Raw genomic sequence first — 24,942 nt, forward strand, 5'->3', positions numbered from 1 at the left:
AAAGCTACAGTTCAAGCAGTAGCCTACATGTGTTTTTTTTTTAAATAAATCAGTTCTGTACTATGAGAAAATACTTGTAGCATTTTAAAAAAAATAAAGAAATGTTTAATGTATTATAATGTAACAAGCATTTTGTTTCTATAGCAACCATTTACAAAGTCACATCCCCTCCCTCTTCTGAAACAGGCTCTGACACACCCGTTTGAGCCCTGCCCTCTCTCTAGCAGTGAACCAATTGTATCTAGTGACTGCCTGGTCACATGATCTTCCACACAGAACTTTGCATCTTAGGTCCCCTTCTGCTGCACTGACGGCTTTAGTGACCCCCCTGTAAGGGTTCCGGTCCTGGCTTTGGCTGGAGCTCACCCTTACAGGGCTATACAGCTTCCAGACAAATCCCTGACTGTACTGGGCAATTGAAATCACCTGGTCCTGGACTTACACTGCAGTCTGCTTCATGCTGCCTTCTATGCAGCTCTGTCCCTATTGGCTGCCCGTGCTATTTAGGTTCAGCCGTTCCATCAGGAAGTGGCTGAGCATAATTTTGGAATCACTGTTTACTGGTAACCTGTGCTTGCTACAAGCATCTCAGTTTGGCCTACCTTTGCCTTATGCATTCCTGTGCTGAAGCGCTGGAACCCCAGCGCTAGCTTCATTGTTCCTGTGGCCTGTCTGCATACCCTGCTTCCAGAGGCCTTCATTATGTACAGTTCCTGTCCTCCTTCCAGAGGCCATTCCTATGCTGAAGCACTACGCTCCTGCCTTCCTGTTGCCAAACCCTGCCTGTGACCTCGACCTTCGCTCCTGTGCTGCCTGCCTTGACCCCAGCCTGGATAACGTTTACCCTGCCTTCTCAAACCCGGCTACCCACGACGACGGAATCCGGACCAGTCTTCGCGGTCTCAGGTCGGTGCTTACCCATCCCCAACTCAGCCTCGCGGTCCAGGTTTGTGGGGAGCACGACCGTTATACCCCCGAGCCGAATCTTCGCCAATCGATCACAGGAGAACGTATCGATCGGCAACTTAGCTAATCACTTTAAAAACAGCAGCTTGAACTGCTGCTTTAATAGAGAGCATAAACTCTCTCTCTCCATATCCTGGCGGCTGTGTGATGCAACATAGTGGCCACAGGGAAGAATCCAACCCCAAGCCTCCAAGTGGTAAGAGAGAGAATATGGTGTGCTTTATTCTATGAAAAAATTACAACACTCCTTAATGACTCCTTAGAGAGATTCATGGCAGTCTGCGAACTCTGTGGATGATGAATATAGGGCGCGCAGAATATTAATCTTCTTAATATACTGTACTAGCTGATATACCCGGCGTTGCCCGGAGGCAGGGAGGGGGGGCGTGAAAGGCAGGGGGGGCGTGAAAGGCAGGGGGGAGGCGTGAAAGGCAGGGGGGGGACAAACACACAGTGTCACACACACACAGTGTCACACACACACACACACACACACAGTGTCACACACACAGTGTCACACACACAGTGTCACACACACACACAGTGTGTCCCCCCCCCCACACACACACACAGTGTCTCTCACACACACACAGTGTCTCACACACACACACACACACACACACACAATGTCCCACACACACAGTTTCCCCCCCCCCCCCAGGCCCCCCCCACACACACACATCTTAGGCGCCGCAAGGCAGCTGCAGCCTGGCCACTGCCTGTTCCCCCGCCGGGGAGGGAGATGAGTGGAGCACCGGGAGGGAGAGGTGAGCGGAGCGCCGGGAGGGAGAGGTGAGCGGAGCGCCGGGAGAAGTGAGCGGAGCGCCGGGAGGGAGAGGTGAGCAGAGCGCCGGGAGGGAGAGGTGAGCGGATCGCCGGGAGGGAGAGGTGAGCGGAGCGCCGGGAGGGAGAGGTGAGCTGAGCGCCGGGAGGGAGAGGTGAGCGCCGGTAGGGAGGGAGAGATGAGCGGAGCGCCGGGAGGGAGAGGTGTGTGTGTGTGTGGCCGAGGGGGAAGAGAGTGGCAGTTGGGTGACGTCAGACCCACCAATCTGATTGGCCAGAGGCTGAGGACCAATCAGATTCACCGCAGCTAGTACCAACCATTCGATTTTAAATATTAATTAGGATAAATCTGAAATTTGTGGGGTTGTAGATGTGGCCAATCAGATTGCTCCGTATCCCTGCCCCACCCCGCACGCCTCATTGGCCTGCGTGGCTCTATGGCTCTGACATCACCCAACTGCCACTCTCTTCTCCTCCTCACCCAACTGCCACACGCACGCGCACACACACACACACACACACACACGCACACGCACAAGCACCCGGCCACTGTCCTCTTCACCCAGCTCACCTCCCCACCCATCACCCCCCCCCCCCCCCCGCAGCTCACCTCGGAGCAATCTGATTGGCCACATCTACAACCCCACAAATTTCAGATTTATATATTAAGATGTGTGTGTTTTGTGTCCTAGCTTTGCAGCTAAAGACTTTGCTACACTTGTCTGGCAATAGAGCGATTTTTTTTAGATCACCAGGAAAAATGTGGTTTAAAAAAAAAAAAAATATATATATATATATATATATATATATATATATATTTAATTGTATAATTGAAGTCTAGCCTTGCAGGCCCAGGCGGCAGGGAAGCGGTTACTTGCTGGCCCAGGCGGCAGGGAAGCGGTTACTTGCTGGCACTGGCTGCGCATCTCTTCCCCCGCCTCTCATAGCAGAGAAAGTGCTGAGTCACGACAGGGTGTGACGAAACCAAAAGGCGGCTGCGCATGCGCGCGGCTTGAACAACCTGCACGCGGGCATCCTCCCGTTATATGGACAGGAGGGGACCGTCTGACAGCTCCGGGCACGTGACTCCACCCCCGATCCCTGTCACTCCCTACACACATCAAAGCGGTGGGAGTGGGCGAGGGAGGAGCGGTCGATAGCTACACGCTGACACAGCGCTGCATTCCCCGCATTGAAGAGCTGACAGCGGAGCTCTCCGCATCGCGCCTACTACAACAACGAAGCGGGACTGCACGCGCTCCGAGATCTCCAGCCGGCTGCGTGACGTAATTAACTGCGCGAGCAGTTCCCAACGGGCCAGTCCGTTCGCCTCGCCGGAGATCTCGCGTTGAGCGTCACAGCCGCCCCGAAGGAGAGTCACGAGGCCGCCGGTAACACAGCCGCCATGGGGCTGCTGTCTCACGGGTCGCCACTGAGCTGGGAAGAGACCAAAAAGTACGCGGATCACGTGAGGAAACACGGCATCATCCAGTTCCTCAACATCTACAACAAGGTGAAGGAAAGGCAGAAGGATGTGCTCAAGTGGGGAGACGAGGTAAGAAACCCGGTCTGTCTGTGCGTGTCACTTATTAACCCCCTCCCGTTCCCTATAGACGCCATGGGTGTTATACCAGCTCGGCTGTGTAACCGCCGGTACCGCCCGCTCACCTACCTGCTGAGCCGAGTGTGCGGCTGTCACGTGACCGCTCCGGGAAGGAGCCGCGCGCGCACATCCACGTGAATCAGTGCCCTGTGCTGTACTTCTCATGTGCACAACCTTTACAATACAAGCTAAATACATTATAACCCATTGCGTTAGATGCAATTGGTACCTGACAACAATAAGGCGAAAGGAGACCCTGTCCCAAAGAGCTTATAATGTTCGGGTAAGGGTTTTCACAAACATCAGGTTAGGCAGTGCAGGAAGAGGAGCTGAAATTCATTTTCAATTGATTTTATTTTCAACCGGAACCGGCACATCAGTAAAAGGCAGCCACAGCATTTACTCCTCAGCATTGCTGACCTAGCTCAATGTCATCATGAGATTTCTCTGCATTACAGGTTTTTCCAACGTGCCCTCCGCATTCTCCATTGTAATGCAGGGTTATTGTGGGGCCATAATGCATTGATGGGGTTAACCCAAGAAAGTCTGGATCAAGGTCTCATGATGACATATGGAGACAGGTTGGTAATCTAAAATCATTCATTGGCCTGCAGCTGTGGCTTTATTTATTTTTTTTGCTGGAAAACTGTGGGCCTGTAGTAGTTGGACTAAGAAGCACAGCCCTAATATACAAACAAGGTATTTGCTAAAGAGGTGGCCGCAAGTTTGGAATAATTAAGACACATGAGATGAGCAGCTGGGAGTTGTGCGGGGCACATCATTAGTTACTTTCTTAACATGATCAAGTGAATAAGTTGTGGCTCACCTGAAATTTGAAATCCTTACAATTATAGTCTGTGGAAATATGAGGGTGCTTTCCTTCAGAACCAATATGACTACTAGAGCTTTTTAAACTATATGCTTCTTATCTTGGAGAGAGATTTGACTATATCTGCTAAGCAGTGCTACTCCATAAAACACCTATGTGATTACCAACTAAATAATAACTACTTCATGAAATGTAGTACTTTTTTCCCAATGGGATCTGAAGCACTTCATTATAATATAGCTCTAGTTAGGCAGGGTTGTACATAGAATATTACAGACAGTTCCTACCCTGATGAGCTTAAAAATGTGCGCCTGAGGCACAGGGAGAACGTGACTTGCACAAGTCAATGACTTAGCATTTTGGGCAGTAGCATTTTTTTAATAAATGGAACTGCTAGTCTTTCCTTTTGAAAGGATAGTGGGTAGAATAGCTGGTCCTAAATTGGATCAGTACCCGTTGGTGTCATAAATGGCTAATAATAATAGTAATAATAATAGTTCTTGTATAGCGCTGCTCGTTTTATGTAGCTCTTTACCAAGACATTTTGCAAACACAGTCCCAGGCCAGTGGAGTTTACAATCTGTTTTTGGTGCCTGAGACACAGGGAGATAAAGTGACTTGCCCAAGTTCACAAGGAGCCGACAACGGGAATTGAACCAGGTTCACTTGATTCCCTTCTCCCTAAAGGCCAGTTAGAACAGGCTAACAGGCTAAAGGCCTGCTATGCTTGCATAATAAAACATTGAGAGACCATTATTGAATCTGAATGTTTGTTTTTAAAGATTTTTTTTTTAAATAAACAATATCCTTTCTTTTTACTTAATAGATGTGTATTGATGAATTCTGCCTAACCGGAACAGAAGCCATCAAATTAAGGATTGGTTGCTACACGTAATGTGTTCTTGTAATGTCAGGGTATGATTTGCCAGAGCAAGTGAATTTGGAAGTTTAGCGTGACAGACAAAGATTGATTACATACATGGTGCACATATTGTTGATAATGATCACTCAATCCCAAAATGATGCATCAGTCGCAGGATCAATAAAGGTAATGAAAGTTGCTTACCAAGTTTAAATTGCCATGAAGATGCTGGAGTATTAGTCAGAAATTCAGTTAGAGTAATTGTGTTCATTAAATATCCTAAATGTACTGCTACAAGCAAGATTAATTATCAATGAACATTTCAGAAGCTCTAACGAATCTCAAATAGACTGTCAAATACATTTTATGTTAAGAGGCCTTCTGTTGTAGGAAGAGACAACTTGCACACTAATTTTTGTAATCTGAAGATGATTTTAAATAAAACCATTGTCACAAATGAGTAGTGTTTAAAATAGACCATGGTCACTATATGCAAGAAGAGAGAGAGGCTGTAAAACCTATCTTTTTTTTTTTTCTTCAAAAAGTTATTGTGTTTTTTTTTTTTTTCTCAATGTTCTTTGCTATTAAAATGTCGGAAGGACACTGCTATGTTACAGGAGATCCTCCTGTTTGGTCCAGCATGTAGATGTATGCCAATTGAATGACAAGCATTTTAAAACTTGGAAAAACATTTTAAAACGAAACTTGAACTAGATTTTTTTTTTCCCCTGTCTTTACATAGTAGTTTTTAATACGACTATCTATTAATGTGCAATGATGTATCCAACTGATTTATGTATTGTACAATATATTTTAAATTCGAAGAAAAATAACACTGCACTCAATTATATTAAAAACATTATATCAAAATGATGTCATTACATAAAGAAAAATAAAATAGAGCAAAATTACAAATACAAAAGCCAAAAAAAATTTATCAGACAGTGACATCATACCAATGGCAGTGAGGCGCTAGCATGAGATTGTAGCCATCAGTCCCTGCCCTGTGGAACTTGCAAAGTAGGATGTGTGTTTAGTACTATATTAGAAAAATATAGCATTTCACATTTTGGTCATTCAGTTTGATTTCATACCAAGGCTGTCCTTGAACTACTGGGCATTTCTCTAATTTAATTAAGTATTTTTAGAATTGTGTACACAATATTTTGGGCACGACTGTACCCTGTGATTAGGTGAAGTTACAGAAAGTTTAGCATCTACTTCAGTATTTATTGGTGTCCGCTGGGGGTGGGACTATACATCAGAAGGCTATGACATCACTGATTACGATAGTAACCAACAAATGCTAAAACTATGTTGAAGAAAAGAGATGAACAATATTTATCAAACTGCATTAGAACCAACCTATGCAGATTGTCTTATAAATACCTTTCCTGTTCTAACCACACATTGATCTTCTAGAGTAAGACTGTATTGACATCTGTTTTCAGTGCCTTATTCGAGAAACTATCCTGACCTAAAAAGATTCCACTTGCAATGGATGATACTGTATGCACACAAAGGATAAGTCAAATGGCGATTTACATTAAAATAACAGGGAAGAAATTAAAAGAAATCATCCCATTTACTCTGCCATTGAGCATGGTATTGGTTATCGAGCTAATTAGAACCATACTCTATTGCACTCAAAGTCAAAGGGTTAAATATGTATTATATATATTTTTAAAACTAAATTAATGGGGTTGCATCTATATGGTCAAAATGGGGTAGGGGGAATTCTGTAGGGAAAACTGTGTGCCCAGCACAAAATGGGTACCAAAAGCAATGAAGCAGAGTTCCCCAAATGAAATGCAATGTAGAGCTCTACTCGCAAGTTTATTAATTGTCTTCCATTTATTTAGAAGGGCAGTAGAGTGAAACGTTTGAGGTCCTTTCATCAGGTGCGTAGTGACAAACCAAGCACAACTATATATTGTAGTGACATTTGGAGCCCAAAAAATTCCAGAGCAGGGATTGCCAATCATCAAAGGACTAAAATTCTGGTGTGTATGTCCAATGTAAAAATAAAGTAATCTTTTACTTTGATTTCAAATAAATGTGCTACCACTCCTCTTTGTTATGGCTGTGTATTTGATGAAAATAAATTAAGCAGAATTTCTCACAGTGCCAGACTAATTTGTTTCCATAGCATGTCAAGCATTCTGGGATGGTGTTGTTTTAGTGATAATCTACTGTAGGCTTCAGACAGAGGATAACATTCATTGTAACAAGCACCTATATTTTAGAACTACGGAAAGTCTTTCTTTTTTCTAATTTTATAAAATTATTAAAATAGATGCCCACATGTTTGTCCACTCAGACCAGAAACCTTTCTCTTGTAAAACCTTGAGTCTAAGGCTGAGTCCATGGTCAGCGCTGACGCTTGTCAGTGAGCCTCTGCAGCCGCAATGAGCGGCTTTAGCAGGGGCTCGTGCACCCTTCCGCGGGCGGAAGCGTAGCCAACAAGAACGTTTTAGTTTAAGCGCTCACGGGAGGGCAGGGCCGGTCACGGGAGCAGTTCGCCCAATTAGGGCGAACCCGCTCCGTGACGCCTCCGGACGGCGCGCGACCTAAGGCCAGGGAAAGCACCCGCTTTCCCTCAGCCTCCGCGCACCTCTGCACGACTGAATTCTCTATGGACTCGGCCTAAGGCTGCGCTTATAGTGCCTGACGACGACGATGCAACGTCGCTCCAAAACATATCAATTGAATCCGTCGTGACCGCGACGGAGCGACCAAATTTTTTTTTAAGCCAGTTACATTTAATTTTTTGGACAGTCGCCACATGTGAGTGTCTCTAAACCAATCAAAGAGCGCTGCCCTCCTCCTTGGTGACGTCACTGGCCTTGTCGCCAGCGACGTCTCTTTAAAACTAAAGTTTAACTTTTGCCAGTGGCGACGGGTGATGTCATCCATCGCCGGCACTATAAACGCGGCCTAACTCGGCTAGTTGGTGCAGTTCTGAGGATGAAGCTAAAACTGTATGCATAGTTGGATGTTTCTGAGCCTGCTAGCTTGTGTATTGAAAGGAATGTACCTCAAAATAATACTTGTAATTTAGGGGCAAATCCATCTTATCTCCATGTTTTCCGTAATGATTCTGTTAAAATTATAATGCCATTGTGAATGATGTAACAATTCCTTTGCTGAAGCATTAATTCCTTAATTAGCAAGGAGTCCTGCAATGGAAGATGTACAGTATGTATGGCCGGGAACATTACAAAAATACATAGTGCCTCTGTAATTACAGCTGTTGAGAATTGTGAGCCGTGTCGACCTGGGTGCAGCTTTTTAAAGCCTTTCTTTCTACAGTTTACAGACTGTCTCTCTAAGGTTTTAATCTGTCTTTTTCACCTTCCTTTCTTAGGCTGCGCCCATAGTGCAGGCAATGTGCACGCCAATGCCTTAATCTGCAAACGCAAACATGCTTTTTGAACAAGGTAAAACACAGATCAGGGTGGCTGTTTAACTGAGCAGCATGGTGCCAATAGGTGCTGCCTGCGACTCTAAATAATATTTAAAAAAAAACTTTCCCTTCCATGGTATGTTTTAGGTGTCAAATGTAAAGCTGTTTTTAAAGAGAAGGGAGGATCAGAGCCTCCAGGCAGCTGCTGCCAGATCACGGCTGCTTTGTGTTCTTTCAGCTGCTGTCCCAGCACCTCTGTGAAGCATTTTTAAAAGTTGTACTTAAAACATGGGGTTTTGAAATTGCCTCGTATTTTAAGAAGTTGAATGAAAAGTTGAGCTGGTAAAGGTACTGCTGGATTCACTCAGCAGGAGATTCTCGGCATTAGGCGGAGTCCCCGCTGGCGCTGAGCGCACCCGGCGCGCTTACCTTAGACAATGTGGATCGTCGCATCAACCACGCTCACGCTGTGAGTGGGGTCGCGCTTACCCACGCTTGGCGCTTGGGTAAACAACATTTTTTTTACTTTCAAGCACGCTCAATTTGCCCGCAATGCCCCCCGCGCGCGAGGACACCCAGCGCTCATGCTTGTAGAGCTGGTGACGTCTCAGCTCAAGCATGAGCGTGGTCAGCGCCAGCGGGGCCGCAGTCTTAGGCAACACAGGCATACGGATACATTACCAATAAAAACTATGGAAACTTTCCTTTTTAGTGTAAGGGTTATCCTGTAATGGTAATGATCTCCAATGAACAGAAAACCAAGACATTAAAAGCACTCTGCTGCACCTTAGCCCTTTAACTTCTCTTGCCATTATATTAATTACCAAGTAATGCCCCCTTAATCTGGGATAGTTACTTTAATTGTTTCTGATTTCAAGCATTTTAGGATATGGTACACAGGATCTCTCGCATTATTCCCATAACCTTAACCCTTCTGAAAATACGAGTCCTCTTTCACACAATCCTTGTTTGTTCATAGTACCCTGTCAAGTAATGTCTACCATTGTTCAAGCTCTTCTTTTTATTTTGTGAAAACAGAGTATACCGTAATTTTCACTGAATCAAAAATGTACTCTATTATGCATCTATGGACTGCACCATGGAAACTTTTTATGCAGGACTTAATGCCTGAATACTCAGCTATGAGAAACTGCAGTCGAATAGTCACATGATTTACTAAAATGATAAAAGGGTAGCTTATGGTGTGTTTCAGACAATCATAGTGGTAGCTTTTATTTGTGCTGGGGACAATTTTGATCTGTCCTTTTTGAACCACAGTTGCTTATTTATAGTGTTGCAAGTTTTCCCTTCATTAGCAGTTACAAAGGGATTATCCAAATGAAACAAACTGCTTCATCTTGGCCCCAAAATGGGACGTTTGGCACCTGCCCCAAAGCTCATCAGGTTTAGCCATCAGTACAAATTATCCCGTAAAACAGCAAGAACCAGACAGGCTTGACTGCTCAAACTTGGCATAGAACTATCCCCTAACTCCTGGGATTCAACAACTGCATGGGGTGAAATGGGAACAAGCACATTGTATGTGTATGTATTGGTGGGGTTTTTTTTTCTTTTTTTCTGCCCAGTAGATGCTCAAAATGCACTTTCGTCTTGTAATTATACCAACAAAAACAGATTATTCTTTGTTCATAGCTAGGCTTGGTGCCAGAGACTGGTGGGAGATTGGTACCTGTAATCGAGCGCCTATCATTCCAGGGTACTCTGAGGCGAACAGATTGTGATAGACCAGGAACACAAGCACCAGACAGAACGTAGGAGTTAAATAAACAGTTTATTTCAGCCGGAGTCAACAGAAGCAACACAATGCACTAAATTAATTTTAGAAAATGTTTTATCGGGAAGTAATTGGTAAATTGGAAGTGGCACCTTTTTTGACTTTGGATAGTATTGGGAGAAGAGAGTTTGGCCTATAGTTGGAGACAGGTTTTGTTCCCACTTTTGAAGATTGGGCCAACTTCAACATTTGCAGATTTTAGATTTCCAGGTCTTTAGTATATGGCCTAAGAGAAGAAAATGTACACACGGGACACCACGAATCAATATTAAAAATATATGGCAATTTTAACATCTGGTCAAATGACCACACATATATTCAGTGGCTGAATAATACAATATAAATGAAAACACAATGACAATTATATTAGACACCAGAACACTCCCACACAGGGATACTAAACTGGCACTTGCTTCTATGAAGCCTACACCATGAATCAAATTAATCTAAAAAAAACATTTATAATAGAAGTTCAACTTAGCAACATGATTCAATGCCACAATGAGGGGGACAGATACTGACCAAGCGACAGCGGGTAGCCATGGTTGGCGCTGATATTTACGGACTGCATCCGCACTCAGCAGAACTTCCATCCGCTCACGCTTCCTGGTCCCTCTGTCCCAGCCAATGAGTGAGCGCATTGAACAGCCTCTTGTGACCTCTACGCGTTTCGTCACAAAGCACACTGTTGCGAAACGCGTAGAGGTCACTAGAGGCTGTTCAATGCGCTCACCCATTGGCTGGGACAGAGAGACCAGGAAGCGCGAGCAGAGGGAAGTTCTGCTGAGTGCTGGTGTAGTCTGGACATATCATCGGCGCCAACCATGGCTACCCGCTGTTGCTTGGTCAGTATCTGTCCCCCTCGTGGCATTGAATCATGTTGCTAAGTTGAACTTCTATTATGAATGGGTGTTGTGTTTGTTTTTTTTGTTTTTTATAGATTAATTTGATTCATGGTGTAGGCTTCATATTGATTTTTATTGTTTTTTTTGTAAATTGTATCATTCAGTCTCTGAATATGTGTGTGGTCATTTGACCAGATATTAAAATTGCCATATATTTTTAATATTTATGGTGCACTGTGTGTGCATTTTCTTCTTTTGTCTCTTGAGATCCCCCTTCGGGAGTTCTCAACTTTAGGAGCGTTTTGGGGAGTTGCTCCAGCGTGCACAGATGCAAGCGGATCATTTCAGCTGATTTTTAAGGACAGTTTGAGCGCAGATTCCTTGCTTTTCACTTTAGGATATGGCCTGTAAACAAAATAGTTGATTAGGGAAGCAAGCGGTATGGCAATGGCTGTGCACCAATTGGTGGGAATTTTGATTGCAGTAGGTTCGGTCCACAAGCTTAACTCGCCAAAACAGAGGGTTACGGGGGGAATTCTAGCATGCTGGAAGCTGCCGTTGCTAATTTGCTCATGTCTTCCACGATCTGTCCACCTCACAATACCCCAGTACCTTGGGATGATAGCCGCTCGAATACAGGTTCCAATTTCCCGCCAGTCTCTGACAACAAGACTAGCTATGAACCAAGAATAATCTGTGGAGCTTTAATCGGTATCAGTTTACATACTTTCCCGGACTCTCTCTGAAACCATTGACGATCGGGTGCCGAATAATCGTCGAAGAGTTTGTCTTTGCTGGACAATCAGAGAGTGAGGGCTTGCCTGAGACAGACCAATCCGGGCTGTGGGAGATGAAGGCACTTTAGGGCAGCCCTCAGAGGTGCGCTTAAGGAGATTTGGAAATTCAAACTGACCTATGGGAATCGAGCCGACGGGGCTGGAACCCAGGCTTCTGTTCCCATTTTCAGCCCAATATCCCCTACAAAGATGGACGCCTCAGTCGGGGATGAACAATAGCTCCGCTTTTAGAATACATGTTCCCCTGACCTCTGTCCACAACCTTCCCCCAGTGTTCCCAAGCACTTCACCTAGCTCAAATTAAATTACAACCCAAGACTTCATTGTGTGCTTCCCTTGCTAAGTGAATTACCAGCCCACCACACAATGTATGTAGTCTTACAAAGTATCCCAGCAAAATGCACACTGGGGAATGTAAACAGTATTACAGGGGGAACACTATATACGTTTGTGCAAACATTTTAATATGCTTACCAAACTGCCCCTACTGTTGCATGAACAAATTGGAAGGGGGGGAGGCATTGTATGTATGTATGTATGTATGTATGTATATATGTTTATATTATACTTCCTTGGCAGTGATCCTTATGAGCACATTTATTATCTTAAGACCAGAGGTCAATCTTACAGCAGTCTATGCAGATCAACTTTTTTTTATTATATATATATATATATATATCTACTTCCTATAAATGGTGGGCATTGGGGGTAGGCCACTCCATAAAAGCTCATAATCGCAGACATGGTATGGTAAATGCCATTCATATCACTTACAGTATTAAATTCTGTAGAATCCAGACTCTCTTCCAAATTGTGAGAGAGGGGAATAAGGGCGAGTTCCCTCACGTGCTTCTGCAGCTCAGCGATCTGTGCCTTGGCTGCAGGAGTTGGATTGCGGCGTTGAGGGGTGTGGCGAACGTGTCACAGCGTCAACGCTGCACTTTGCCGCTGGTGGAGTTTTCAGTTTGAACACTCCCACCGAACAACCCGAAATTGTGACGGGCGCACGTTGCGTAGTAGCCACCCTGAACTCGGCCTAAGTTTGCAACATAAAATGCAACTTTGAGGTAATCTAGTCTCCATAGCATGTCAATATACTCTGCTGGTGTATGACTTTGTATACAAGAGGAAAAGTAAAAAGTGAAACATCTTTGTCTTTTGTCACAGAAATTGTATTTGTGACGGTGATGTTTTTAATTAAAAATCAAAACACAATTTCAGTGCCAAAACGCTCAGAAGTTTGACTTAGAACGTGTGTTTTTGACATTTGCACTTCTATATTTATAGTAACTGAATTCCGTGTGTGTGGTTTCCGTGTCCTGCTGCTTGAGCGCCAGTGCCGGAGCAGGCTCCACCCCCCCTGGCGGAGGTGCTGGGACATAGCCTGCTCCCGGCCGAAGAGGAGATTTCGGGGGAGTTTGGGCACAGGATCAGCAGTATTGCATATGTGTGAGGATGGCAATTGGCTTCTGTGCATGCGCGCCGTGGCTCACAACCCCTTGTGCGCATGCAAGGTCCGTGCAGCCTAGATTGCTGTTTGTGCGCAACGGTCGTGCGCCCATTAGTTTTGTGACGTCACTCGCGATATGATTTTTCGTTACAAGGCAAAGATATTTGCCCATGAAAACCCTTTAGGTGCCAGCAAAGAAATTTCACTTCAAAACATGCAAACACATCCCTCACATTTCTGTTTTCTGGCACCTAATGTGCCTTAACTCAGGGGAGCACAATTTAATTTTATTTTTTTTCCCCTGCGCCCCCCTGCCGGCTGTCCTGCTCTCGGCGCGCCCTCCCTCCTTACCGTGGTTCTCGGCGTCATGACATCACATGACCCTGCGGCGTCATTTTGACGTCTCCAGATTCCAGCTGAACCACGGTAAGTAAAGTTTACAGTGGCCCTCGCCGCTTCCCCGGCACTTAATTTAAGTGCCTTCAGAAAGCGCGCGGTGCCTCTATAAACCCCGTACCCCCCCCCCCCCAGTTGTGCGCCCCCCAGTATGCACACCGCTGTCTTAACTTACTACTCAAATAGAATTTAACTTTCTTCGCTCTTAATTCTAATTAGCATGCTGAAACAACTGATGCCCTTTCCTATTTTTAGTTCAAAACATCTTTTAGTTGCATTTAGTAGCCATAATATACTGTAAGCTTTTAAATGGTATAAATATTTGTAAGTAACTTGTCTCATGAACTGAATCTCTCCTGCTTCTTTCTCCTATTCATAGGGAAAGTACTCTAACGGCTTTACTTTTTAAAAAAAATTTAAAAAAATATATCACTTTCCTCTGACTAAAATATATTACATGGTGCGCTTCGCTGCACATAGAATGTACTAGGCACAGTGCATACCACAAGCCTACAGTCTGTTTAATGTCTGCGGTACTGGGTGGTAAAGGGACTTGCCCAAGGTCAGGAGGAGCGGACAGCAGGATTTCAATCAGGCTCCCCTGCTTCAGTTGGTGGTCCCGTTTTCAGGCCCTTGCTCTACTCACTGAGCAACTTCTTCAGTCCGTCATCGCTGATGCACTAATTTGTAGGCAGCAAGTGTTTTAAAACTTTGGATCATCTGTGCTTAGAAGTGTATTAGAAGCTTGCACCAAAGGAGTTAGTCCCAATCCTACAAAGCATAAATACCGAATCTACAGTTTGACAACCCCAACCAATACTAGTCACGTCAAACCTTCTATTTTCTATGGGAATGCCATTTTGGTTGTAACATTGTATGTAAGAGCAGGGCCATCTTGACTAGGCAGTCTTCATGGATCTTGCTTCCCATTGATATTTGGCAAATTATGCAAACTTGTTGGAAAATATTGTACACCTCTATTGACAATGCCTTTATCCACAATGCCTTCACTATCAATCCTAACCTGGTATCAATGACCTGAACCTCCAATGTTTTCTCTTTGAATAATGTATTTCCCTTGGCAGCCATCAAGACAGACATCTACATTCTAGTATTTTTTATGAACTTTATTTGTAGATGGAACGCCAAAGTTGGCAGATATGCACAATTAAATGTAAGGTCATTTTGTGGTCTCCAATATATCATGTCTTTTGTCAAATTAACTTGGCATAATCCCATTAATGTGGGTGCTTTAAATACTATACATGGCGAATAGTAGTGATGGTTACGAGACAGGAAGTAGTGAGATTTCCTCAAACAAAAACACTGTAGGCAAAAGATGCAATCTATACAAACCATGGCAGGAGGGAAAAAAACTTTTTTATTTGGTATAATTTTGTTATACAGTATATAAAAAATATATATTTTTTAAGATACACTGTTTTTGTTTGTTTTCTTTTTTTTTTTTTTTTTTTTTTTAAATATTTGGGTTTCTCAATTGCTGGTTTGTTTCCTGTTTAAAAGGTAAAAAGGGTTTCAACAAAATGTGTCCTTTCCACCATGAGGATAGTTTGGATTCTGTACAAATAAAACTAAAATTAATAAAAAGGATACAAACTTTTTTTTTTTATATATGCTTACAACTCTCCTAAAAATAAAAAGTATAATTTGATATATATACACAGCACATGTACCTAAAATTTCATCTTTGTAACGTGTTCTTAAATGTATCAACTGGGTTATTGCAATAACTGCTGGAAATCATTAGAGGGGCAGCCCAAAAGGCTCATTGAGTAAGATTACCACTTCTGGCTAGGGCGATTTAGTTTTGCACCATACTGTAATACTCTGTTCATTAGTTGTGTGCAAGAACCAAGCTAGATCCCTAGGTTTGTATTTTAGAAACATTTCGTCAAGATTACAATTATTTAATATGAATGTTTTGTGCTAATTACGGGCTCATTATTTCCTTCATATCCCCCATTTTTTTTTTTAATCTAATTTTCACACTAATCTGAGCTGGTTATCTGTATGCACTTTCAATGTTGTAGAAATCTACAATAGAAAGACAAGCAAATAAAAGTAACTCTCATTTTGCTTGCACAGTTTCTGAACATGGAGCGCTTGCATGTTGCAGTTTAGTATTAAAAAAAAAAAAGGAATCATTAAAAATCCTCCATTTCAAAGAAAATGATAATCATTTATGTAGATGATACCACTAGATTGTATTCTGGGAAGGTAAAAGACCATAACTTTAAGTGTACTCACACTGATGCGAAAGTTAGGGAGGGGCTTGGACGCATTAAGAATAGTGCTAAAGTAGATTGGATAAAAATCAGATTTGGTATAAATAATTGAGAAATATACAGACCAGAGCTCCACACCTTTACATGACCTAACTGCATTTTTTGTAATAAAAGTAAAAGCAAGCATAACCAGTGCACAATAAAAGCTATACAAGATGACATTTTACAATAAAAATAGACTACTCTTTGATTTCATGATGTCATCTGTCATGCTAATGGTGATATGCATTGAATCAGTTATAATTGCTGTAGCTCCTGGTATTCCCTCTTCCCAAGATCAATATGGTTATCGCTAAAGATGGGAGCAAAAGTCTGAATCCTTTCCGTGTATTTTCGGCACTGGTATTGCCAAAATTCAATCTGCACACTACAGTAGAATCCAAAGGCGGATTGGGCACTAAGAAAAAAAATCTGAATCCAGAATTGGATCTGTTCTGGATGGATTTCGTGGAATCCACCATCCGATTTTCGTACGGAATCCGATTCCAGATGATTGGAAATCTTGAGTTTGTTGGCTTCTGAATCATAAAAATATAGCTTGTGCTGGAGAGGAGAAACCTATTTTACGTGTGTGTGTGTGTGTGTGTGTGTGTCCAAACTTCCCTCTAAACCGCATACTGAGAGGCCCCTGTGCCCAAAAAGGAGCACACCTGAAGTATCAAGGATTATATACTAATGCTATATGCAAAGTATATTTAAATGACTGGCATCCCACACTTCCTAAAAGCGGAGTGCGCTTGCGCACTCATGCGACACGCGATTAAACTCGTGATTGCAATGACTCTTCAGCGTGCCAGTGAGTGCTCGGCGCTCAGCAGCTTGCAGAGACAAATACATTTGATGCTGGCGCGTCACATGAGCGGCTCGCCAATGAGGGCGAACCAACTCCGTGACGCCATGGCCGCGCGCAACTAGCTGGCCAGGAATTGCTTGGGCGTCTGACGTCACGGTGCGTCAGCGCACTCTGTTGCACTCTTGACGAGGCCTCAGGCACCTTGTGAGGAATAGGGTATTGGTGTCCAGCCCAACAGGATTAGAACCCGCAACCTTTGTTATTCTAGGCACCAAAAGCCATATTTCAGTGATTCGGAATCTGCCAGGAAATCAAAATGTGCTTTTTTTTTTAGACTACTCCACAGCTAAAGGAAACTGCTAATCCACGGCGCAATCCAAATTTGGGGTAAATTTTGCCCATCTATAGTTACCTCTGCTCCACACAATTCCCACATTAAATGAACTTGCAATTTGGGATTATTGGTGGAAGGCCATATTTAAGCTTTGTCATTTTAAGGATGAATATGTTATTTCTGTTTCCCTCAGGTGGAGTACATGTTGGTATCTTTTGACCACGCCAATCAAAAAGTGCGTTTAGTGCTTAAAGGAGAGGAAATGCTTGATAATCTTCAAGATCGGGGTGAAAAAATCAACCCAAAGTAAGTAGTGATTACATCCTGTGACTACTGTTATTGCATACTGTGCCACCACCAATGTTGCAGTCAATCTAGTTATTTATTTATTTATTTTTATATCTATATCTCTAATACTTGTGTGCCAGTGATCATTGTTTTTGGGAATTTAAAGTAAACGTACATTCACAGAGCAGATTATTTCGTGTTTACATTCAAGGTCGTAGTTATACTGCTACTTTTTTTTAATGTGGCCTCTGCTTTCAGAGCAGTTTATAAACCACACAAGAAAATTATTGTATTTTTCAGTAGCTGTTTAATTAGGCCTACTTGTTTGAAGTTAAAGGATGATACATTTGCAGTACATAATGAGTTGACAACGGTTACAGGATGTGGTGTGTTTTTTATTTATTTTTTATCCCACAGGAAAATTGCTCTTTTAATCCAAGTCCAGTAAAAGTATTTTTTAATAGTGACGACACCTGCTGTTTGTTATAGCTTTGTTAAAGATGCATGCATTGTAGAAGTAAGATTGTTGAAGCAAGACTGATCTCCATAAAATATATTTAATCTTTGCTAATGTTCACTAAATGTGATGTATTGTCATTCCTTCTCCAAATAAAGCCACCCAACCCTTTGGAGACCAGAGTATGGTAGTTACATGATTGAGGGAACACCAGGACAGCCATATGGCGGAACTATGTCGGAATTCAACACTGTGGAAGACAATATGAGGAAAAGACGCCAGGAAGCGTCATCGTTACTGACAGAAAATGATTCTATCTGCACAATCACCTCCTTTCCAAGGTGAGGGCTCAACTTCTTAATAGGATTTAAAGAACATTGAAATCTTTAGATGTTGGTACTGTAGCTGTAGTCATTTTTGCTTCTTGGTTCAATTGAACCATCAAAGTTACGCTTTGTATCCCATGAATGAGTGGGGGATGTGATGACATTGCTTGCTTCTGAGGGCTGGATCAGTTGCGTGAATGTTGTTTCACGATTAAGCATACATTTTTGCCGTTTGTAAACCTTTTCCATTTGGGTATGAACAAAAACAAATGCTGCAGGATCTTACTTCAAAGAACAAGCATTCAATAATATAATTTTGAATCCAAGATGGTGTTTATTTTAAGATGGTTGAATATTCTCCAGTCATCACATTTTTAATATATTATAGATTTTATATTACATTTTTGTTTTTCTTCTCTCCCACGCCCTTTCCGGCCCCCCACAAAAAAAAACCATGTTTGCCATGAACATCAATACATAGCGTCTCAAATGCTGAATAAATGCTGCTTCCTTACTGTTTATTCATTGAGTACCAGAAAAAGAAAGTATACAACACCTTACTTAAAATGCTACCATTCTGTATGACTTGTTTTCTCCCAGTAACAAGTAAGATCTTCTCTAGTTCTCAGACTTTGTGTGGTAAATTATGACTGGGATAGTCTGGTTTAAAAAAAAATGGCTTTGTACAGTAGTTTGCTGTTCTGTCTTTGTAATTTAGTAGATTCATGAAGATGCAATACAATACATGTGAAGGTTGATCTATGGTGCAAGGAAGTGCAGACATGTTGCTTTTGGCAGGGCCGGTGAAAGCTTCTCCTTTTGTATTTCATCCTTCTGTAGATTAGGATGTCCAGGCTTCACATTGCCAGAATCTACACCAACGCCCGTGGAAGAGGGAGCCTCAAAGTCTCTCTTCTTTCCAGATCAAGCAATTAACAAACATCCTAGGTTTAGGTGAGTTGAAGTTGAGTTCCAAAATAGATGTGTATGTGAGTTCCAAAATAGATGTAATAGAAAGGTTGAACATGAAATGATCCATGAGTTGCTTTTTTACATTTGCCCCAATGATTGCCTCAACTTTAATTATTACAATATTTACATTATATGTTACTCTTTACTATATAGAAATCTTAAACGGGCAACAATATATTCATAGGGTTAGGAAATTATGTAATCCACACAGCAGTATTTTAAATGTATGGATTTTTTTCCTCTTCTGTTCCCTTTCTTGCAGTACTTTGACCAGAAATATTCGACACCGAAGAGGAGAAAAAGTTGTTATTAATGTACCTAGTGAGTATAAACTTTAGACATTAGTTTTTATTTTTCACTGCTTTCGCGATTTGCATTTTACAATGGATTTATTTATTAATCTCATTCAGTTTTTAAAGACCGGAAGACGCCATCTCCTTTTATTGAAAGGTTTCACAATGATGATGGAGAAGGTGTTAGGGCAGCTAAACCAGATCACATATACATGGATGCTATGGGATTTGGCATGGGCAACTGCTGCCTTCAGGTAAGAGTGCCTAACAGTATCTTCCATTGTAATTTCAGAAGGTTTTGCTTGATGTGCTTTTCTCAGTAAGGTCACGCATGAATTAAGTTTCTATCAAATACAAATTCTGGTTGGCTGACAGACGTGTGCCCTCTGGCACTACTTGCAGTGAGAACACTTCAGGTCCTTGAACTATATGTTTTCTGCCAATGTTTTCTTTTTATTTAAAGTTTAAATTAAGCATTGTTATAAATGTTCTCTTCTGTATGCCAGGCGAGCTGAAATGCTTTACGGTTCTGTGTTGTCACAGGCGTCCTTCTTTTATGCTTCAAGATAGGACAGAGGTAACTAAAATGTCCGTGAGGTATCAATATGGTCACCATAGAGGGACCTTATATTTATTTCCAGCTTTTATTCCCCTTATATTATAACATATATTTATTTTTATTTTTTTTAATTTTTCTATTAAAGGGGAAATGTCCTGCTGCTATTTTCTCTTCAAGTACTGTCATGGCAGAAGGAGACTTCTGCTGCATGTGTTTACTGACACAGGACAGGGACTATACCACAGACTGTAAGTCTTTCTACCCAAATACAGCATTGGCTGAGGCTGCAGATCAAACTTTTGTCTTGTGAAAGTTGGAAGACTTCTACAAATTTCAGTTGGACGAGCTTGTTCTTTGCTGGTGATGCTTTTGTGGAATGTGGCTTAATTGCTTCCTTCCTGTCCTCTGCATAAGTCACAATTAAGGCTAATTTCCATTAAACTGCCAAAAAGGACGTGGATGAAGCATATCCCCTCCTAGAGCCTAAGAAAAGCGCAGACCTCATATTTTACTGAAGACTGAGGTCATCATATAATGTAAAGATGCAGGACTAATGAATTTGAGATGCGTGAATGATTATTGAGATGCAAGCGGCATGTCATCTGCATAGGGATGACCTGATATTACCTTCTCCCATCCTGACCCTCCATCTACATAAAGGTGCAGCAAAGATGACCATGACCGGTTTTTAAATTTTCTCAGTCTTAAAGAAAGACCAATGGATAATCTCTGGCACTTTTAGGGAGAAGCACAGATTGGTATGTGCTTTTGTCTTAAAATCTACTGAGGCAGGATTATTGCTATGTTCCTTATAGTGTTTTGCCTACACCTTTTATAACAAACTCCACTTCAATTTTCCATTGCTGGTCTTATTACATTTTAAACTTGTCTCAGTTCAGTAAACAAGAGGCTGGTATTGATGCTTTCACAAACGTGGACTACCCCCACATCCAAGGGAAAATAAAAGCCAAAAATGTTCATACAATAATACTCCATGGTTAAAAAGTTCCTTACAAAAAAGTCTGGAGACCATTGACTCCTTGCTGCATATGTATTGCAGGACAAAAGTCTTCAGTAGAGAAGAAGTCCTAGCATTCGGACACCACAATTTGTCCAATAGTACAGTTGTGGCATTATTTTTGACATTCTGAATGGTGGCCTAGATATACTGTAGACACTGGTTGAACATTATTTGAATGTGTTCATGTTGCCTTGGACACACTATCTCCCTCTGCATCAAAACATTACTGTGTAAGCTCTTTGGGGTAGCTACTTAGTTTGCCTGTAAATGGTACACAGCCCTGTATAGAAATAACTTTATTTTTTTTTCTTCTTTACTTTGCCATTCTTTATACAAAATATCCCTATTGATGCACTCGAGCTACCTCTAAGTAAAACTTAGCATTTAATGGAACTAAACATAAAATGAATGCAGTGCAGGAAACAAACTAAGGTATTGTAATTAAGAGAAATATAAATTTCTCAACTAGAGTCGACCAATGCTGAGTGAATAGTGAGGGACTACCACGATCTGCTGGACGCTGCTGATATATAAAAGTGCACAAATCACACATGCTGTGCCATAGAAATATATCGCTCCTCTGTCTGGGTTGTGAAATCGCCAGAGAGAATAGAAGGCTATCGGTAGTGTGCAGTAAGTGATGAGGTTTCAAAACCTGTGAGAGATAATAAATTCCTACCTATCGCTCACGCACTATATCTACAAGAGAGTAGATATTGTGCTGCAGAAAATGTGCCAAATGGCGCTGGTGTCTCAGACTTTGAGATGTTACGTGTGTTTTTTGTTTGTTTTTTGCCCAATAAATTACACATCCATTAGAATCCTAACGAGAGTAGGACAAAACGTCTTCTTGCCTCTAAACGAATAAAGGTATCCTACAATTCGTGCATCAATTAGTCTGAATACAAAGCTGGGAAATGCTTCTAGCTTGTGTAATTACATTGGAATAGCCCTCTTTTTTTTCTCTCTAATTGGGACCTTTCTAACGTTTCTGCTAAAATAAGTAATATTTTTATTAACCTTTTCAAATACACATCTGTGTATTTTTTAGTAGAGTAAGCTGCTGAATGCCACCTTGCCTTGTAAATGGGGTGATTTTAATGCATTGGGCGTAATGAGTTTGTTTTATATTTCATTAACACTTTTTTTATTATTATTATATATAGGTTACATTTCAAGCTTGTAGTATTTCAGAAGCCAGATGTCTTTATGACCAACTAGCTACAATATGTCCAATTGTGGTAAGTGTTATATTGTTCATTCAACATTTGATTAAAAAAAATAAAAACATGCCTCTAATAATTTTTTAAGACAGTTTTCCATCGGCAAAGGCTTATAAAACATTATTTAGCTTTTAAAGCAGCGGTTTTCAAACTTTGAGTAGAGTCCCCGCTCAACTCCTTGATAAAGGACCCGTTGGTCCGAAACGCGTAGGAGGTCCCTGTCTGTGTCCCCTAAGGGGGTGAATTTGTCTCCTACCATGCTGCAATAAAGGAAAAGTTTTTTATCCCACACCTGACTCCCTGGCTGTGCGCCATTCGTTTTTTCTACTACCTTAACACACACTCTGGGGCCAGTGCAACTGTATTTGGCGCCTCTTTTCTCTCTCTCCCCCACCCCCCTCCACAATTCGCTTTTGGGGAAAAAAATGTTCAAATACTATACCCCCATTCTAACTTCTCCTCCTTCCCCTTTCCCTCAATTAAAAATACCTGTCTGGCTGTGGTCCTGAAGGGAGGACCTGCACTTGAGCAGTGGTAGACACCAGAAGTCAGTGAAGACTTCTGGGTTGGATGACTGGGGCGTGCTCCTCCCCGGTCGTTGTCCTCCACTCCCACCTCTCTAGTCCACTCATACCACCGCCTTGCTTGTCTCCCACCACGCAGTCATCATCCGCCTGCCGTCCCCCTAAATGTGCCGCCTTAGGCGACCGCCTTGTTCGCGTGGGCCTTGCATGGGCACTTTATTCGCTGCTCTGTGTCCCGCTTACAGGGGATAGCAATATCACTGATCTTTAATCATCAGCTGCGAGCTGTCCGTGCATCCCCAGCAGCTTTCCAGGTCTTGCAGTACTTAGTGGGAGAAAGGAAGCTGCCAGGGCAGTCACTGACGTCATGTCTGATCAGCGTAGCACTTCGTTGTAAATATTGCCCTAAATCTCATCACAGCTGTTGACCTATGTGTAGGAATAGTTCTTGTGTTGTAATACAGGGTAAAAAACACAGAAATCTGAACTATTTTAATAAAATATTCCTTTATACACTTATGAAAGCTAACACTTTTTTTTATATTATTTTTTAGATGGCTTTGAGTGCTGCAGCCCCATTTTACAGAGGATATGTGTCTGATATCGACTGTCGTTGGGGTGTAATCTCTGCATCTGTAGACGATAGAACTAAAGAAGAAAGGGGATTGAAGGTAAACTTTTTCAATCCCTTCTGAACATTTGAAATGCTTTTTGGGACATTTTACTCTTTCAGTGTTGGTCTGGTTGACTACATTGCAAACTAATGTATTGATAACTACTGACCCTGGAGGGTTTCTTATACATCACTATATAATTAACATTTCTGTTTATCTCTGTTATATGTAGCCTCTGAAGAATGAGAAGTATCGAATCAGTAAATCTCGGTATGATTCCATAGACAGTTATTTGTCCAAATGTGGTGAAAAATACAATGACCTTGATTTGACAATAGATAAAGAGATCTACAAACAACTAACAGCAGAAGGTATGTTTCCACCTATCTAGTGCTTGCTATGTAGTGTTGAAGGCCCTACAGGTCTAAAAGAGTAAAATTGCACGTTATTTTGGAGAAATTGGTTGCTGTTTAAATATTTTAAAACTAATATATTGTAGGCTAAACAAAAGTGAGGTGAGCGGCACAGGCTAGTGGGCTCTCTCCATACATAGACGAGGGGCGCTGAAGCAACAAACATGGCCGTTCGGCCTCATGGCGCCAGCCTCATCAGTGCCTGGGTAGGCCAATGCGAGATATCTTGATCGTCCTGATGACACTGGGCCCATTGTGTTCGCTTTGCAGAGACGGACCTGGGCTTTAGGCTAGATGCCAAGCACCCGTCAATACCACGCTAAGGTTTGCGGCTCAAGCTACATCAATAACCTGCTTCAAACCCTTCCTCTGTTAAATGGTCCCATCATTTTCAGATTGCCTACGTATAGTCACACTTAAATGTATACTGCAGAATGGGGCTTACGAGCCAAGTATGCCTCCTGTTCCTTGTTGTGTTCCTGTGTTTTAAAAAAAAATAAAAAAAATCCCCCCTAGCGTAACATAGGTAAAATAATACCAACAGAGCTGGGATTTTCCATTTCCCCAGGGTCTCCTTGGTTATATCCCTGTCCCCAATGTCAAATATCGAATTCGTAATATTACGTTCCCCTTTTCCAAGATCCCTCTCCCCTATGGCTCTATTCCTAAATCCAATACGTTTATGGAAGATTATTATGACGCAAATTTTTGTTTTAAAAAGCATCAACTGTCTCCCGCTTTGCAGTAGGAATCGGAGAGACTGAATTTGGTATAAGCAGTTATCACGTTTGTATCACACTTGTTTTTTGCGCTGCGTGGTGTCGCTACGGGAGACACCATGGGCGTATTTTGGTATAATCGCAGCCTACTGTATCACTCATGACCTCGTTAAAAATAAAGCCTTTTACATTATGGGAAATTAACAGCCCACACAAATGCAAACTCACCATTACCAACCACAAAGATGCTGCTGATGTATTGTTTCTACAGAAAACACATTTCAGTAGAACCTTGTTTATGATTTTTTTTATCACAAATATATCCTCTGCTTCAGTGAAGAACGTTGAATTAACAATTATTTGGCGCT

General features: G+C 42.1%; 1 protein-coding gene across 5 annotated transcripts in view; it reads left to right on the plus strand.

Annotated features, from left to right (window-relative positions):
* Window positions 1-2,744: 2,744 nt before the first annotated feature.
* The window catches only part of GCLC (glutamate-cysteine ligase catalytic subunit), a 36,472-nt gene continuing 14,274 nt past the window's right edge, over window positions 2,745-24,942 (plus strand). The window contains exons 1-13 of one of the 5 annotated variants that reach the window (XM_075598180.1): window positions 3,169-3,304; window positions 3,811-3,933; window positions 5,008-5,229; window positions 6,906-7,046; window positions 8,411-8,483; window positions 17,359-17,471; window positions 18,069-18,251; window positions 19,077-19,190; window positions 19,471-19,529; window positions 19,619-19,755; window positions 22,248-22,322; window positions 23,383-23,499; window positions 23,675-23,813. In XM_075598180.1, coding sequence (XP_075454295.1) covers window positions 17,368-17,471; window positions 18,069-18,251; window positions 19,077-19,190; window positions 19,471-19,529; window positions 19,619-19,755; window positions 22,248-22,322; window positions 23,383-23,499; window positions 23,675-23,813 — 928 coding nt within the window. In that variant the 5' untranslated portion in view covers window positions 3,169-3,304; window positions 3,811-3,933; window positions 5,008-5,229; ... (1 more) ...; window positions 8,411-8,483; window positions 17,359-17,367. Of the gene's footprint in view, window positions 3,305-3,810; window positions 3,934-5,007; window positions 5,230-6,905; window positions 7,047-8,410; window positions 8,484-17,358; window positions 17,472-18,068; window positions 18,252-19,076; window positions 19,191-19,470; window positions 19,530-19,618; window positions 19,756-22,247; window positions 22,323-23,382; window positions 23,500-23,674; window positions 23,814-24,942 lie in introns of all 5 variants that reach the window. The other 4 variants (XM_075598178.1, XM_075598181.1, XM_075598179.1 and 1 more) reach the window with 4 other exon arrangements.

The sequence above is a fragment of the Ascaphus truei genome, chromosome 4, assembly GCF_040206685.1.
Source record: "Ascaphus truei isolate aAscTru1 chromosome 4, aAscTru1.hap1, whole genome shotgun sequence".
Taxonomy (NCBI): Eukaryota; Metazoa; Chordata; class Amphibia; order Anura; family Ascaphidae; genus Ascaphus; species Ascaphus truei.